At 37.8% G+C, this 16,402-nt stretch overlaps 1 protein-coding gene across 8 annotated transcripts in view; it reads right to left on the reverse strand.

Moving 5' to 3' along the window:
* The window catches only part of LOC103479737 (protein tyrosine phosphatase receptor type M), a 199,910-nt gene that overhangs the window by 75,977 nt on the left and 107,531 nt on the right, over positions 1 to 16,402 (reverse strand). For all 8 annotated transcript variants that reach the window (XM_008434350.2, XM_008434348.2, XM_008434355.2 and 5 more), the window contains exons 12-13: positions 5,817 to 6,090; positions 1,648 to 1,684 (exon numbers count right to left, since the gene is read on the reverse strand). In XM_008434350.2, the coding sequence (XP_008432572.1) occupies positions 1,648 to 1,684; positions 5,817 to 6,090 (311 nt within the window). The remainder of the gene's footprint in view (positions 1 to 1,647; positions 1,685 to 5,816; positions 6,091 to 16,402) is intronic.

A 16,402-nucleotide genomic window follows, 5' to 3' on the forward strand; every position in this document is an offset into this window, starting at 1 on the left:
CTCCCACAACCCAGAACGGATTGTGACTATGACTCCCTCTGGCCTTATCAATTTTGCTCCCAGATCAATGGTGCTTAGACTTCATCACCCTTAATGCGAGGAGCAGGACATTCGCCCAGCATAGCTAAGTACCTACAGACCTCGCCGGGCACACTGGCTGCCTCCAAATCACAGAAAAACACATGTTCTCAATCAATACGGTGTCTCGCAAAAGTATTCATACCCGTTGGGGCTTTTCAGATTATAGCAAACAGCAAACTTAATGGGTTTCTATATGATAGACCAGTGCAAGACTGCGGATAATTGTGAAGTGGAACAAAAGTGATGGACGGCCTTCAGCATTAAAGAATGAATAAACAAAATCTGAATGTTGTTGTATTCTGATAACATTTACTTTATACCCTGAGATAAAGTCCAGTTTGGTCAAACTGCCTTCAGAAATCACTTCGTTGGTTATTATAGTCAGTGTGCAACTTGTTAGTGAAATATATCTGGCTGTTCTGTGAGGGCCTGAGAGGAGTTGGGGAAAATTAGCAGACAAACAGCAACATGAAATCCAAGAAAAACAGCGACATGTCAAGGATTAACAACATCCCCAAGCTGTGATGACTGAACTGCAGGCGGGGCAGTGAACCCAAAATTAACCAACACCGAAATGTATGACGTCATTTTGCCCATTTTGGTATTTTCGATGTTTAAAAAAAATGAAACGTCGTTTGAAAAAAAGACGCATCAATCATTTGGCAACATTTTGGGTTCACGAAGGATGTTGGAAATTAAGTTATTTTAAACTTCTAAACTTGTTTAGTTTTGCTTATTTGTTCCATAACTTTTAAAAAGTGAAAGTATAACTATTTATTTGCAGTCGCTGTAGTTTTAAAGTGCATCAAATTGGCAATAAAAATCATTGCAAGGGGGAATCATACCATCAATATCACTGGCATAAAGTGTTTCTGCTGGCCTATCAGATTCTTTACTTTCATGATGACGATGCTGAACCTGCAACCAGAGCTACAACGGAGAGGTTTGGATTGCTGCATACTCATATGTTAGAATGTCCTAGTCAAAGTCCAAACAAAAATCCAACGGAGAATTTCAGACTAACCTAAAACATTGATGTTCAGAGATGCTCTTCATTCAGTCTGACTGAGCTTAAGGTATTTGGCCAAGAGGAATTGACAAAACTTCCAGTCTTCTGATGTGACAAAATGCACAACCCCAAAAGACTTAGAGCCGTAAATGAAGTTAAGATTTATCCTACATAGTATTGACTCAGATATATACACCATCCTATTCTGATTTTTTTTGTTAAAAAATTGAAAATTGTCTGTCCTTCTCCCTTCACTTTACAACTATGCCCTACTTTGCATTGGTCTGTCACATAAAACCCCCTAAAATGCACAAAGGTTTGTTGTGTCACGGCAAAAACAAAATCTTACAAAATGTTGTGCTGTTGCAAGGTGAGAAAATAAGAAAATGCTTTGCTAGAAACTGTGCACTGATCCAAATCCATGCGACAAAACTGCAGTGTAGTTGTAGAGTGTAAACACAAACATAACAAACTGAGAATGTGTTATTTTGTCCAATCTCAAAAACCAAATGCAAGTTAAGTAAAAAATAAAAATAAAACATCTGATAAGGTCCTACCTTTGGTTGCCACCCTGACACAGTCAATTTTGGTTTCCTTTCCATATAGATAAAGAAAGAGAGAAACAGGAAAAGTGGAAGAAGAAAAGGATCACAGGTTATTATAAAAACACAAAGCTACACATATGACAGCAACAACACCTGTCCACAGAACCCATCGTTACAAAGACACAGCGTGGCCAGTCTCCTGCTGGCCCCTATCATCTGTTGAGCTCAATGACTGTGACACAAAATGCAGCTAAGCGAGAGGCCCCACAGCACAGATTAGAGGTGCTGAGCTGCTGATTTGTCAACCAACAGTGATCTGTCTGCGGCTCGCGGCTCAAGGTGGTCAGCCGGTGTGGAGAAACCACCGCCCTGTGACAGGCGACGCCGACACTAAGCAGGGCTCCAGCATGAAACATCAGGGAGACTCTCAGAACAGGTTGTGGAGTTTCTGCTCTGACAACAGCCTTCGAAAACATGTATACATGAAAGCCCTCCACTGCTGGTGGAGAAGTCTGCTGTCAGAAAGAGTCTGGTGAACAGGGAAAAAAAGGGACAGACAGAATTGGGGATCCGATGAGTAATGCGCCACGAAGGATCGGAGCGCCGTGTCGCCCCGCGCTCGTCCCTGCCAAGCTGTCCGGTGAGCAGGTAACATTTAGAGGCAATAAGAGGCTTAATGACAAGAAACCGGGGACAAAAATACATCACCGTTCAGGCAATCTCTGGGAACATTACTGCTGCTTTTAAGCTGTCAGATGGTCCTTTTATTATAGGCAATGTCATGAGAAGTCGCACTGGATTTTTACTTGAGCTAAAGGCTAAAGAAATTCTAGTTATAGGTGGCGTATACCTCCTTTAAGTGCTTAGTTTGTCTAAGAGGCAGAACGGAATCATGTCTGTGTTATTAGACACTAATTAAGGCTCCAAGGACCTTCTATTGACAGCGTATGCTTGAGAAAAGAAAGCGACCGCTGTGAACCAAAACATCGAATATATAAATGTCAGAATGTCTCCTTTATAGGCACGGAGCTGTGAGCAACAGTTCCACTTAGAGGTTTCTGTCCACTCACCGTCAACACCGTCCATTTAATTTAAATCAGAGGTCAACAACCTTTAGAACTCAAAGAACCGCTTGGCCCTTATTTTTAATGTATAGAATTAGTGAAGAGCAGAAAAACCTTAGAAAAAAGCAAGCTTATCAAAGTTTATCAACACCTGCTGGATGAAAGGTTCATGTTTTCTATAGTTTGATCAAAGAACTAAAAATGTACATATAATTTCAGGTTTTAGAACAAAGAAAAAAGTAAAAATGTCACAAAAAGACAAATGCTTACTTGAATATAATGAACTAAATCTATGAAAAACGAAATTAATAAAGTAGTTTGAAGCCTAATGACAAAAAAATATATATAGTATTGCCACCGTTATAAAAATTCTGAAATTCTGCGCAAAAATAGTATAAAAAAAGAAAAAAAAATACAAGAACTATTTCTTTTTTATTGTTGTATTTAAACATATTTCCCAGGTTTTTATTGTTTTTGGTCAAAGTTATGAAGAGTCACCGTGAAGGGTCTAAAAAGCCATTTTTGGTTCGGGAGTTGCAGGTTGCAGATCCCTGGATTGAACCATTCAACCAAGCCTGAACCATTTTTCTTCCCAATGTGGAAAGATAAAACAAAATATAATCATACATTCAAAAATTACCCATACAGACTATAACAGATATTTGCAGACCTGCTAATTGTAGGTTAAATGTTGCAGATAAACCACGTTTTCTGTCAAGCAAGCTTCTGGCATTGTTCTGACTGCATCAAGACAGACCACAATTGGTAAATTTCACTGAAATTCTTTGGCTTCCTGTGTTTTAAATTTTTATGAGCATTTAAAACAAAAAGCTGAATATTAGCCTTTTCAGCTTTTGTAAAACCAGTTTGGATGAGCTGCCCATTTTGATTTGAAGTGGAGTTGATACATTTGGAGGAAGTTTTACTTTTTTATTTTAAGCGACTTTGTGCAACGCCCTTGTTCCGGTGGCTCAGCATGATGCTACCACCACCATGCTTGGTAGTTATGGTTTTAAAAATGAAAGCATCACTCTGACCTCTCAATCTTTCTCTCCAGAAGGTGTGTGGCTCATCCTTTGGGCAGCTGACTTGGAAAAGCAATGGTTTTCCATCCGCATCAAGATCACGACAGACACAACCCTTGATGATTTCCAGGTTGTTGTTAAGCATCACAACTAATTTTTTTCAATTTTGCATTGGCACAATCTGTTCCTTCAACAAGACAGTGCTGCCAAACACACATAAAAATGTATTGTGGAACGGATAAAGCTTGTTGACATTAACCAGGAAAGACCCAGAGCTCAACTCAATGCAAAATGTATGGACTATACTTAAAAGCTAGGGTCAGGTCCAAAACAGGAACATCTTACCTGAAGCCTACCATTTTACCGAGGAGAGTCACCTGTCCAGTAGGATTATGCTAGATGTTTGTTATGTCTATAAACGTTGTGTGGTTCATAACAATAAAAACATTGACGTAATGTATATTTCAGAGCCTGTTTGGATTATCTTGACCATGTGTGCCATTTCTCACGCACCCACATATTCCTGGAAAAACAACAGGTCAAAATAAACGTCTACAAATGTGTGTGAGCTTCAGACTGGACTTGTAAGTCAACACAGACTCTCCTCCTCCCCATCACACCACAAACTGACTTGTATCTGTCAGTGCTTTAGTCTCAAGAGCAAACTTTGCTAATTTGATTCAGCGCTGCCTCGTGTTATTTGTATTGCCTCTTTAAAGACGTGCCAGTGTTGCTCAAGGAGGCTGGTTATGGTGATTCTCATTCAGGACACAATCGGCAGGGCTCTTGAAGTCGCGACCGAGTGAGCTGCACAGGGAAGGGCCCCTCCAAGTGCCACTTGATGACAGCAGCTATGACCTGGAGGATTAGTCAGCGCCGTTGTTATCCCCCAACTTGCACACTTAACTGCAGATCGCATCTTAAATGCTGTTTATCAAGAGTTTGTGTGGTGTTTGAGGCAAAGCTCCAAAAGAAAAAGGCAGGAAAATAGCACACCAGTAATGTAGTGAAGGGGTATACCATGAGATGCAGGGCTGCATTTCAAGCTGGACCCTGTTGGAAGCTGCTACATGTGCGGTTACTGCAGTTTGTACGTGAGAAGTTTGAATGAAACTGCTGGATGCAACAATCTGCTCCTGCTAGCTAAAAATAGTATGCTCAAAGAAAAGGAGTTCAAATCTTTTACTTTTATTTAAATCTACTTTGATGTTATTTAGAAGAAAATAARTGGTTTGATGAGAAAAGGTAGCTTAAATAACAGGACGTGGTTGAGAATCTAAATGACAGAATAATTAGTTTCGCAGCTTTGACTTTTTTTTTTTTTCAAATTGTGCTCATCAGTTTGATTCTCACTAACTGAAGTTGATTAAATTAAGAACAACAAATTAGATTTTCTCTCAATTATAATAATCTGATTATGTTGTTACTCAGTTGAGACAGTTAATTGTATATTTGATTAAATTGCAGAAAACTGAACCAGCAGTGATTATGTTTCTGATTTTTTTTTTGTTTTTTTACTCAAACCAAAAATCATATAAATGGATATTTCCATTTCAGTGTCCACAGTTTGAACTGCTGCTCTGCTATGATTTGTTAGAACCAAATGGTGATAAATCATTTGATATTTAGACAAATTTACTTCTTATTTTGTGCACACCATTTTAAATCTGGTGGGAAGTTTAATTACCACAATGTAAAAACGCTACACCGTCCAGTAGCTACAACTTTATTGTCATCATGTCTACTGACCCTTTGCAACTGCGTCACTTAATCTTTGTTAGAGCCGAGATGGACATCGGAAATGAGGATTGGGAGTGGTGAGCTGAGCGATTAAGTTGTTTTTATATTTATTAAACCAAATATAAAAATCTAAACAATATGAAAAAAAAATACAATTTAATAAAAGCCCCAAAATAAAACAATGGCTATGTATTTATATAAAATCCAAAATCAAAATTAATCATCTACTATATATACAAGAAATCCAATGAAAACAAAAATAAACATAAGAATTAAAATTATGCATCTCTCTGAATTAAACTGTGGTGAGATTAATATAAAATAAAATAAAAAATAGTTGGCCGACACCCACCCCATTGGCTGTGCTGACGGCCTGGTAGTAAATACTGTAGCTCTTCTGAGGCAGCAGCGGGGCGTTCCAGTAGCCATTGTAGGTCTTGTTGTCGCCCACGGTGAAGGGCTGGGGCGAGTGGATGCCGACGGCGGGGAACTGAGCAGTGAAGTAATACTGCGAGTTCAGCAGCGTGGCGTTCTGGAAGTGAATGGGAACTGGGTAGCAGCGCAAGATTTCCGCGGTGCCCCGTGCTCTGCGTGGACGTTCCTCCTCCACTACCACCTGGTACACGCTGCAAACACAGAAACCAAACAGGATTAGCTAACTCCAGTGGGCATTAGTTGAATGCTATTGGCAACTTGCACGCTTTTTCTGTTTTGCCAGTTAGCCTTTGCTAAAGTGTGGCAGTTGTCTTTTTTTTTAATATTTTTTTTAAACAAAACAGGCATGCATGCTGCAACGCTTAATTTGTCAGAAAATCCTATTCCATCCAGAAAACAGGAAAAAAAACACAACTTGTTATCTCAAAAGACAAACTAATTTCACAGAAAAGACTACAGCAAAATGTATGAGCTGTAACAAAAGAAAGGGTCTGATTTTCTTTGGTTTTACATCATTCAGCAACTGAAAAGGTTAACGGCACTTTCCATTTCTCCACCGCTCGAGCCGTGCAGTTAGTCGAACCAAAACTACAGCTTTGTGTGTCTTGACAGGGATGACATTGTCTCYGAGCCGGCCACTTAGTTTGAGGGAGAGCCTGTCTTGTAGCTGTCCGTGTTAGTATGCATCACACATCCACCTGTTAAATCTATTGAGTGACAAAGAGTCTGTTTACAGCTGCCATAGGGAATAAGCTGGCCTGAGTGAGAAATGGCGCTACTCTATAAAAGAGCAGAAAATATAGCTATTGTGACCCAAAAAAGTACAAAAATAAAAATAAACAAGAACATTTGTGAATAATTTTAAAAGGGGTCTGTTGGGAGGTTTATAGCACTATCATGTTGATCTACAATTATATATTCCATGTGGTTTGCAAACAGCAGTGTAAGCTAACGTTAGCTAAATGCTAACGTTAGCTTACAAGCTACTGTGGGCTATCACTGTCATGTTACTTCATGAAGAATGCTAATAACAGCGTATAAGCCCCAAAAAATAAAAAAAATTATGTATTTTGTGCAGCTTTAAAAACACATAATTATTAAAATAACATTTAGATGCATTTTTATGTCCAGGTACTTTAAAAGTAGTGTTTGAGAAGTTTAAAAGATAACCTCTTGCCTAAAAAAAAACACTTAATGTACAATTTTAAATGGCTTTTTGTGGTAGTATTATGTAACTTGAAAATAAAAATAAAACATTTTCATCTTCATAAAGAATCAAACTCAAATTCAAACTTAAATATAATAGCCTCAGATCTTAAAAGCTTTAAAATTAAGGAAAACACAATTAGGTGTTTTACCTCACACACTGATTAACTAGTTCAAATGTTTCAGCAATTTGTGAATCTCTTTAACAATGACGCACATTTATGGCTACAAACTGAAGCTTAGTTTCTACATTAAGTTGTTCTATGCTGTATGAAAATGGTAGGTGGGCTAAAGTGAGCTTGGTTGAGTGTAAATATAGATGGAAAAAAATCTTTGCTGAAGGAGCTGTACTCCAAAGCCCTGCAGATGATCAATTGTTCCCCACGGATGGTAGTAGATGACTAAGTATCCCCTTGTGTGTACAAGCAAATGCTCTTTAACCCTACAGTTTATCATAAGGTGCTTGCAGTGTCATTAAAATCTTCTCTCTTTGCTCTCAGTGGGTGTGGCCCAATTCCTTAGAGCTCTCCTATTTAGCAACAGGGTGGGGAGGTAATGAAATATTTAATCCTGCTCAGAGTCTGCTGGAGAAATCAGCCTTTAATTACTGTCCCCTATTGAGAGCCGAGGTCAAAGGCCAGGTAGGGATGGTACATCGGGAGCCACTTAAGTAGCTTGAGAGCAACAGAGAAATGACTGATTAGTCTGCAAGGAAGTCTGAGCCAAAACACTTTAGATCTGGTGTGAACTGTCACTGACAGTATATTAGTCAAGATAAACTATGGTTGAGAAACGTTGGTGGGAAAAAAAAAATGCCCCTCAGACTTTTATTCTTGCTTTGTCGTCATATTTAGATGTTCAAATCAAAATATACCATATTTATTTTCCGGACTATAGAGCGCACCTCACCATAAGCCGCACCCACAAAGTTTATATATAAAAAAAGAAAGAAAAAAAAGCTGGAAACATAAGCCGCTGGTATCACCACCCCTCTCGGTTTTCCATAAATCTGCTGTTCAGGACGCAGCCCTGCTGAGTTTACGTGCAGCGGACCTATTTCCCTCCTGTACTACCAGATCGACAGCCTTCAACTTAAAAGCTGCATCATATGAACTTCTTCGTGTGGTTTCCATGATGAGAGGCTCTGAGTGAAAACATTTCTCCGTCGTACCTGCGGCGAGCATGTGCTTGATCTAAATGAAAATCAGCACTTTCTTCTTTGATTTCCAATTTTGACTTCCAATGATTCACTTCCTGCTAAAGAGCCCCCTGGTGGTTGAAGAAAAATCCACAGAAAAGTCACACGTTGCATTTATAAACTGAAAAAGCTACTCAAACTAAGCTAGCCCTTTACAAAACAATGAATGTCCTGATGGTAAAGTACAATTTAACCACAATTAACTATATATTTTTATTCTACTTTCACAATTGTTACCTAGGGGTGATTCCTGCTAGACGATTAGAATCAAGAAATTACAGAAATATAGCCGGTTTGATAACATGAAGTAGGCTAAAACTCATAATACCCCGATCCACAGACATTCAAGAACAGATGAGAAGCGAAAACTATCAGTCTGGAAATTATAATAAAGATATTTCTAAAGCTTTGGGAAACCAGCAAACCACAGTAAGTGACATTAACAAATGGAGAAAACACTTCCTGGATGAACAAAATTATTCCAGGAGCGCATGAACAAATTCATTCAAGAGTCACAAAAGAAAACAAGACGTCTTTTAAACACTCCAGGCATTACTTGCCTCAGTTAAGGACTGTCTTTATGAAAAGCATTAAGTAAAAGAGAAGGCAAAAATAGCATCTATAACAAAGTTCAAAAGTCAAAACCACTGCAGATCAATAAGATTACAAAGGCTCATCTCATATTTGCTTAGAAAAAAATTTTTTTTCAATAAATAAATGCAATCTCAGGACATTTTTCAATTGATCTACATTGGTCTATATCTGCGTGATCAAAAACCCAAACCAGAATAAGGTGGTAAATATTTTTTACAGTCAAATTATTAATAAAAAACTGGAATTATTGTTCTGCTGACTTTACAACACATCATGTAAAACATTACGTTTATTAACACATAMATCAGTTTGTAAAATGCCAGTGAATCACTGGCTCATCCCAGCTGTTTCTTTATAATATGATGATATGACTGTGCTTATTGACAGACACAGTTTTAATACAGTTGCTTTCCTTTCCGCAGGCTAAATAGAAAGTGCCACAGGCTATGAGGCTCCAAGGAGAAGAATGCTTGTAAGGTGGAAATCCAAACCAGTCAGAACCAAAAAACAATATTTCAGCTCACAACAAATTCAAAATAAAAAAGGTCTAGTTATCATAATCAGTGTCTGTAACATAAGTTCAGACACTGACAAGTTGAACTGGCACATGAGGCTGTTTCTTGTACTATGAAATGCATTAACCTTTTTTTTTGTTCCCCTAATTGCTGCCAACTTGCTAATAAGCCTTTAAGCAGTTGACACTTTGTCACCTCTTGCTAAGTTCACAGTTTACATCATGAGTCATTTTGACAAACCCAAGACATTTTAGTCAGTTTCTTGATTTAATGTGACATGAAAAAACAAACAGCAGATKAACCACAATGGCTTTGATGGCAGGAGCTAAAATCTTCTACAGCTGGAAACACGATAGTTCAACATATTTTTATACAAAGAAAAGTAAAACAACTTTGACACTAAAGATATAAAATCTGAGCCATAAAGATTCCAGAACTATAAAACTGATTGATAWTGGTGTCATRAGGAATAACTGCCAATATAAACTGGCTGTTAGGCTTCAAATCAAGCATTTCRCAATTAGTATTAATTTTCTYGTCCTTGWCTTATTATTTTGTCCAGATGCCAGAATTGCAATAGACTCTGCTTTGAGTCTTTGATTTGACTCCTGCTTGCCCTGCATTATGCGTTAATAATACCTGACATAGACTTACTTCCTTGTTCTTGATTTTCTGCCACCTTAGCTCTCTGCAACAACATCTTACAAATTACTGGACATTATAAAGAAAAGACAGGCACATTGCTGCAACAAGTGCCGCTTATAAACACTGTTGTATTTGCTAAAAACCTACTTATAAGCTTGCTGTCCACTTCTAAGAAAGAAGGTAGCAAATATGCAATCAAAGATAAGCCTAAATAAGATTGCACATAAACATTTAACAATCAAAGGTTCTTTACCAGACATTGTAAGTGTGTTATTGACGGCTTTGTGGAAGGTGTGGAAATATAATGGTATTTTAGTTTGTCCCACAAACRTTTGAGTCATTTTTTGTTTTAGCTGACCACTTGTTGCAATCAGCAGTTGCGCTATGAGTTTATTTACTATCTATAAGGAGTATTTTGAATATTTAAAGCAGTTTAAAAAAAACGTAATGTCTCTTTCATAAATATTRCATCTGATTGTCATTCAAGCAAACAGGATTATGTTTACTGCATATCAGCGCATAATTAAGATCACAGTTATTCAAACCAGTGGCATATTTATCGCTAAAGTAATGCTTTACCAAAACTTTTTCTATAGYTTCTATAATGTTTTTTCTATAATGTTTTAGAGCCACCAAGCCAAAGTTCAGACAGGAATGTGTTARAGAATCAGTAGATGGAGCTAAACTTTAGGGTGATGGTCAGGAGGCCTTCTGACCTAAGATTTTTAAGATTTGTAACAAGAATAAGTCATCAAATTATTCTTTGATAATTTGACCAAAAATTATCAAATTTTTGGTCAWAATTTGATAATTTGACCAAAAAGACCAAAAACGTAAATATTTTTCAATTGATTACTGTAAATAGTTTTTAACAGGCCAAAATGAAAATAAAATATTTCAAAAACTTATATTTCTTTTTAATTTTGTCTTGTATGAGAAATGCCTCTATCAAAAACAGACTGCTTAGATGAAAGAAAAATAATTAACCTAAATCTGCCAGGTGTAAGAATATATTTTGGTGTAACCGTACATAATTTTATTTATAGTCTACTAGCATAACTTTACAATGCAATGCTGAAACATAAGCTCCTATAACTCCCTCTATGAACACCTTGCACTGCTCTCTATGGTCAGCAAACAATTGGGATAACAGGACACCTGCTCAAGTGCTGTTAGATTTTTGTCAAAGCAGCTATAAACCAGGTATTATTTTTATTTGTTTTATTTTCTCAGAWGTAATACTATATTCAAATAAATAAAAAAAAGAAACCACTATGACTTCTTTAGATTTTTTTTAAACATTATGAAAATCCTTCTTAGAGAAATCAAGCAAATGTAAAGTGATTTTCACATCCGTTTATGATTTCTGATGGAGGAAAAATCATGCATCCAATTCCAAACTTCCTGCAGTTCCTTCAGAACAGAGATAATGTGACGACAAAGCTGGCTGAAGGGAGAACCGGTACCAGGAGAGCCTTGTAAGCTGTTGTGAGTGGTCTTCCACAAGAGGCCAGCAGGGGAGACCTGCATCCCCGCAGCAGCACTGCAACCTGCACTGACACCAATTAGGCCTCCTCCAGCCTCGCCGCCCGATAGATTTCAGCTGCACCGCCATGTGACATCAACCAATTATGGCGGATTGACTTGAAATCGACCGGATTGTGACCTGAAACCCAGATTTATTTTTCATGTGGGCTGATAGAGGAAGGACCGCGGGCCGTTTGAGCAGATCCAGGAATGAGGATGGGAGGCATTTTCAATCACTGTCTTGGGTTAATGTTAATCTGATGCCTCTCTCTGCCTATATGTGTGATTTAAAAGCGGMTGTAAGTTACGCTTTCTCCTGACCCTGCATCCTTCCTCCTCGCCTGGTGTCTGCAAAAGCAATAAAGCAAACAAATTAGAAGGTACCATAGATTACATACGCTGTTAAATCGTGAAAAGCAGCGAGTTAAGTTACACTTAGGCATAGTCATTAGGGTTTGCTGTGCTGTGATCAAAGAAAGTTGGGGCCTATTTTAGGTTGCAAGAAAATCCCTTAACTGATATCAGGCCACGGTTAAGCAAAGATAATCTAACGCTACAGGCTAGAGGAGACGCTCAAGGCAAAGGTTATTGCAGAAAGAGAGAGAAGGGCTGATTTAGTGGTGTGGATGATAAGGAAAGCGTTCCAAATCATTTTTTTTCCCCAGCAGAAGCATGTAAACATCTATTTTGATGTTACGGAGTGAGGAGGCGGATGCTGGCGCTGACGAGGGGCCATTGCAAACATTAGTTTAACACGACATGACTGATAGACAGTTGGCTAATCCTCTTAAAGAAACAGTGTCCCCTCTGGTAAAAAATGTTCCCGGTTTCGCACGTTGGCCTGGGAGATTAGGAGCAAAATCCAACTTAGAAATGTTACACTCATTAGCAAAAACACAAATAAAAAAATACATATATAAATAAATAGCAAATGTTTATCTAAAATATCGTTTTTTTTTCTGCGTAAGTGGAATCGGTATTTGAGCCTGTGCTATCAAGAGATCTTCCAGTGCAGCTTCCCTTCCTGTGTGGAACATCTGATGCTTGAAAGTCAAATGTCTGGTGGGTTATTGCCTCCTAAACCCAATCAGCATGCAAGATTGCATTATCAAATCAAGCTTGGTGCWGCTCTGCTCTGCTCTGCAGTGGATAAGTGTCTCTCCGATGTCAAACCTTTTTTTTTTCCCATCAAGCCTTTAAAGTTGATTTCATGAAGTGAAAATCAGAACATGATACTCACTGGTGTCGAAAAAAGAAGCACGGAAAAGGCAACATTTAATTGGACATCGGGGTTTCAACATTTTCTTCATGTCAGTCTTTCAGAGTAGTACTCGCTACCAATTCTAAAAATAAAAGTTTCTTACCATTTTACTGGATATATTTATGTCCAGGACAGGTTTTAAGTATCTCTACATATTGGTACTTGGAAAAACTATAGATTGCATGGAAGGACGGACAAAAAGGTGGAAACAAGGGATAGAAAGGTGAATTTAGAGACAAACAGATAACAGACAGAAAGCTTTCAAGATAGAAAAATGATGGATAAAAAAACAGAAAGATGGAMCAAGTTAAGGATGGACCAAAAGCCTGATAGAAGAATAAATGAATGGATGGAAAAAAATGATTGGCGACAGAAAAATGAATAGACAGTAGGATGGATGAAAAGATGTAGAGATGGATGAAAAACAGATGGATAKATAGAGRTGGGAAATGAATGGACAAAGAGATATAAAGCTTTGTAAAAAATTAAGAGCCCGTTGAAAAAACCCTGATTGTTCCACCARTTATTGGTTTCTGAACTCTTCCTGCGTCGAAAAATTAGTATTGTTGTTTCTAAATGAATATGAACTTGTTTRAGGTCTGAAATCACTGCATCTTTTTCGTTATTTTGACCATTTCTCATTTTCTGCTAATAAAAACTGAATTTTCTCTGGTAATGTCAGAGACATGCTGTCAGTAGTTCATAGAATAAAAGAACAATGTCTATTTTACTCAATCATAAACCTATAAAAAGTAAAATCAGATCATTTTAAGTGGCTTCTCAATTATTTCCAAAGCTCTAAGTAGATGGACTGAAAGTTGGACAGATTAAAAATCCATCCATCCGTCTTCATATTCCTTGAACGTGGGGAATCGCTACATCTACATCARTGCTCAGGTAAACAGTGAATCCTCCTCTGAATAAAATCCGTCACCTTCAATTTTTCAAAWGTCCAATTTCTCCCTTACAGGGTGGAGGTGGAAAGCACCTTCAAAAAGCACGCCAGCATCTGTTCTTGGACCTGAATCCCAATCTCTCCTGTTTGCTGCCCTTTACCGCTTCCTCTCCTTTTTGCAATGCATATTTGAAAGCAGCGTGCGCACACAAGAAGACTGCCCGCTGGCCTTTACGTCCTGAGAGATTGAAGAGAAGCGAGAAGGTGGGGAAAAGAGCTGCGGACCTGTGGACCTCTAAAGTTTAGATGAGGGAAAGCTGTGCCGTGATCAAAGGATGCCTCAATTAGTTTTGAGCTGCGGTTGTGCCATGCGGTGAACTTTACGGATTAATTTTTTTAATGGAATATCTTGGGACTCATTAAACATTCATGCTCTGCAAAACTAAACATCTGTATCAAAACACATTGTTTTCTCTGTTCTTCAATTATTCACAAGCACAGAGTGTGACCACATCTTAAATACATCAGATAGCATTTTGGGAAAGCAACACTGCACACTTTTGTTAAAGATTAGCCAATGCAACACAGGTTTTTACACTAAATTCAGTTTCTTCTTCCCTTCTGGCGCGCTCTCCCTCCATTGGTAAACAGTTAAGCAGCCCAGTGTTCTAATGAGTAGAAGCTCCAATTTTCTGAGCCTCTGTTAATTATAATTAGAGCTCTGTAATTACTCTGCAGAAAGAATGGCAGCCTGGGTAAGGCCATCTGAATTGTACCTGGGAGAAAATTAAAAACCCATCACTCTGTCTTACTTGCTCGGGCTTCCACGTCTGGTGCCCGGGCATTTATCTGGACAGCTGCACATATGGTAAACATGAGCYGACAAGCCTGACTAAAGATCTCCAGGCTGTAATCTTTAAAGGACCCACATGAGCTGATGGTGTAAAATTGAGTTTTACAGCAAGCCCAAGTRTTTGTCACTCTCCTTTAAGGCATTGTAGAGCACTGTGTAGAAGAGCGTTTACTTGATATTCTGGYKTTCWACACTGATTGGCAAAAGTAYTTTTCCCCCTGGAATCTTTTTCGCATTTTCTCATATTACAGCCACAAATTTCAATGTAGTTACTGRRGCTTTATGTAGTAGATTATTATACAGTAGCACATAGTTGGTAATAATAAAGTGAAAGGAAAAGGATGCATGGTCTCCAATCAATACACATCTTAAAAGCATCGCGACCAATTGTATCAGAATTTAAATAATTTGTAGAATAATTTGTAGAAACCCCTTGCACATCCAGAAACTGATTTTTTTWWWATTGTTTAGTTGATTGATACACTGCAAAAACAAACTTTCACAAAGTAATTTTGGTCTCGTTTCTAATGCAAACATGTTAATACGCTTGAAATAAAGACAAAATTAAAACAAGCTCCTATATCTTGCTGAAAAGTTACTGATAAGTTAAGTTTTGTCTCATTTCAAGAGTGCTGAAATATTTGCACTAAAACTGGAGCAAAAATACTTGGTAAGATTTTGTGTTTTTGCAGTGTAGGGACAGATACAAGCATCACAGAGTTCAGAGCCATAGCTAACACTTATCCCTTGAAGGACCTTTAGCAGTTGGCCTAAATAACAGAATAATATCAACAGTAAATAAAATAAAATGACAAAAAAAAGATATAAAACAATATATTTACAACTACTGAATCAAATATTTGATGATAATAACAACAATAATAATTTTAAACATATGTGAAGAGATAATCCACTATGWATTGAATCTTGTGTACCWTATTAGGCTTCCAAAAACATAATGTGTTGTGTATAATTCTGCTATTAAAGAATGGTTTAAAGAAAATCAGGACAGTGCCTTCTGCTCTCCATTGTTCTTTCCTGACTCTTAGTAAAGGAAGGGTAAGCAGATGGCTGCAGTCACATGGTACACATTTAAACTTTAACAATGGTCCCAAAATATACCCTCATAAAATATCTAAAAAATATAACATGTTACAGTCTCTCACTAAAACCAAAGAAACAACAAGCTGGGAAAAAACKGATTCAGAAAGAGAGAGCAGAAAGTTGGTTTTCTCTATTTCTGTATCACTTAATGGGGAACTGCTGCTAAAAACAGTCCAAGCATTTAAAAAAACAAGCAAACAAAACCAAACCTATTTTGGTGTCTGGAAAATGATCCATTTCAAAAACTTTCAGAATGTAACGTCACAAATCAGTCCCTCAACTATCAACCTCAGTGTAGCCCAGCCCGTTACCTAGCACCCAAAGCTTATTTATGTCGTGTTTGATCAGCTGCTTTTACCACTGTATGCGCTGTACAATGGCTGCTGGAGCAGAAAAAGCTTTTGCTGTTGATTTACCATCCAGAAACCATTTGCTGCATTCTTGAAACCATTTGCTGCATTCTTGAAACCATTTGCTGCATTCTTGTTGGTTGTGCAGGAGGTTCTACATTTGCTTTAGAAAGAGCTGCAGTTGTATAATTCTGCACATGTTTGCAGTCATTTTCACATGACAGTGTAAATGCTGAATTGGAGGGCGTGGCCAGCAGCAATTTATTTGGATTTAAAGTGACAAGAGACCCTAAAACAGCTCATTCTGAAAGGAGATCTAAAAAGGCAGAACTGACCAGACCAGACTGAACAGATG

This window comes from Poecilia reticulata, linkage group LG17, assembly GCF_000633615.1.
Source record: "Poecilia reticulata strain Guanapo linkage group LG17, Guppy_female_1.0+MT, whole genome shotgun sequence".
NCBI lineage: Eukaryota > Metazoa > Chordata > Actinopteri > Cyprinodontiformes > Poeciliidae > Poecilia > Poecilia reticulata.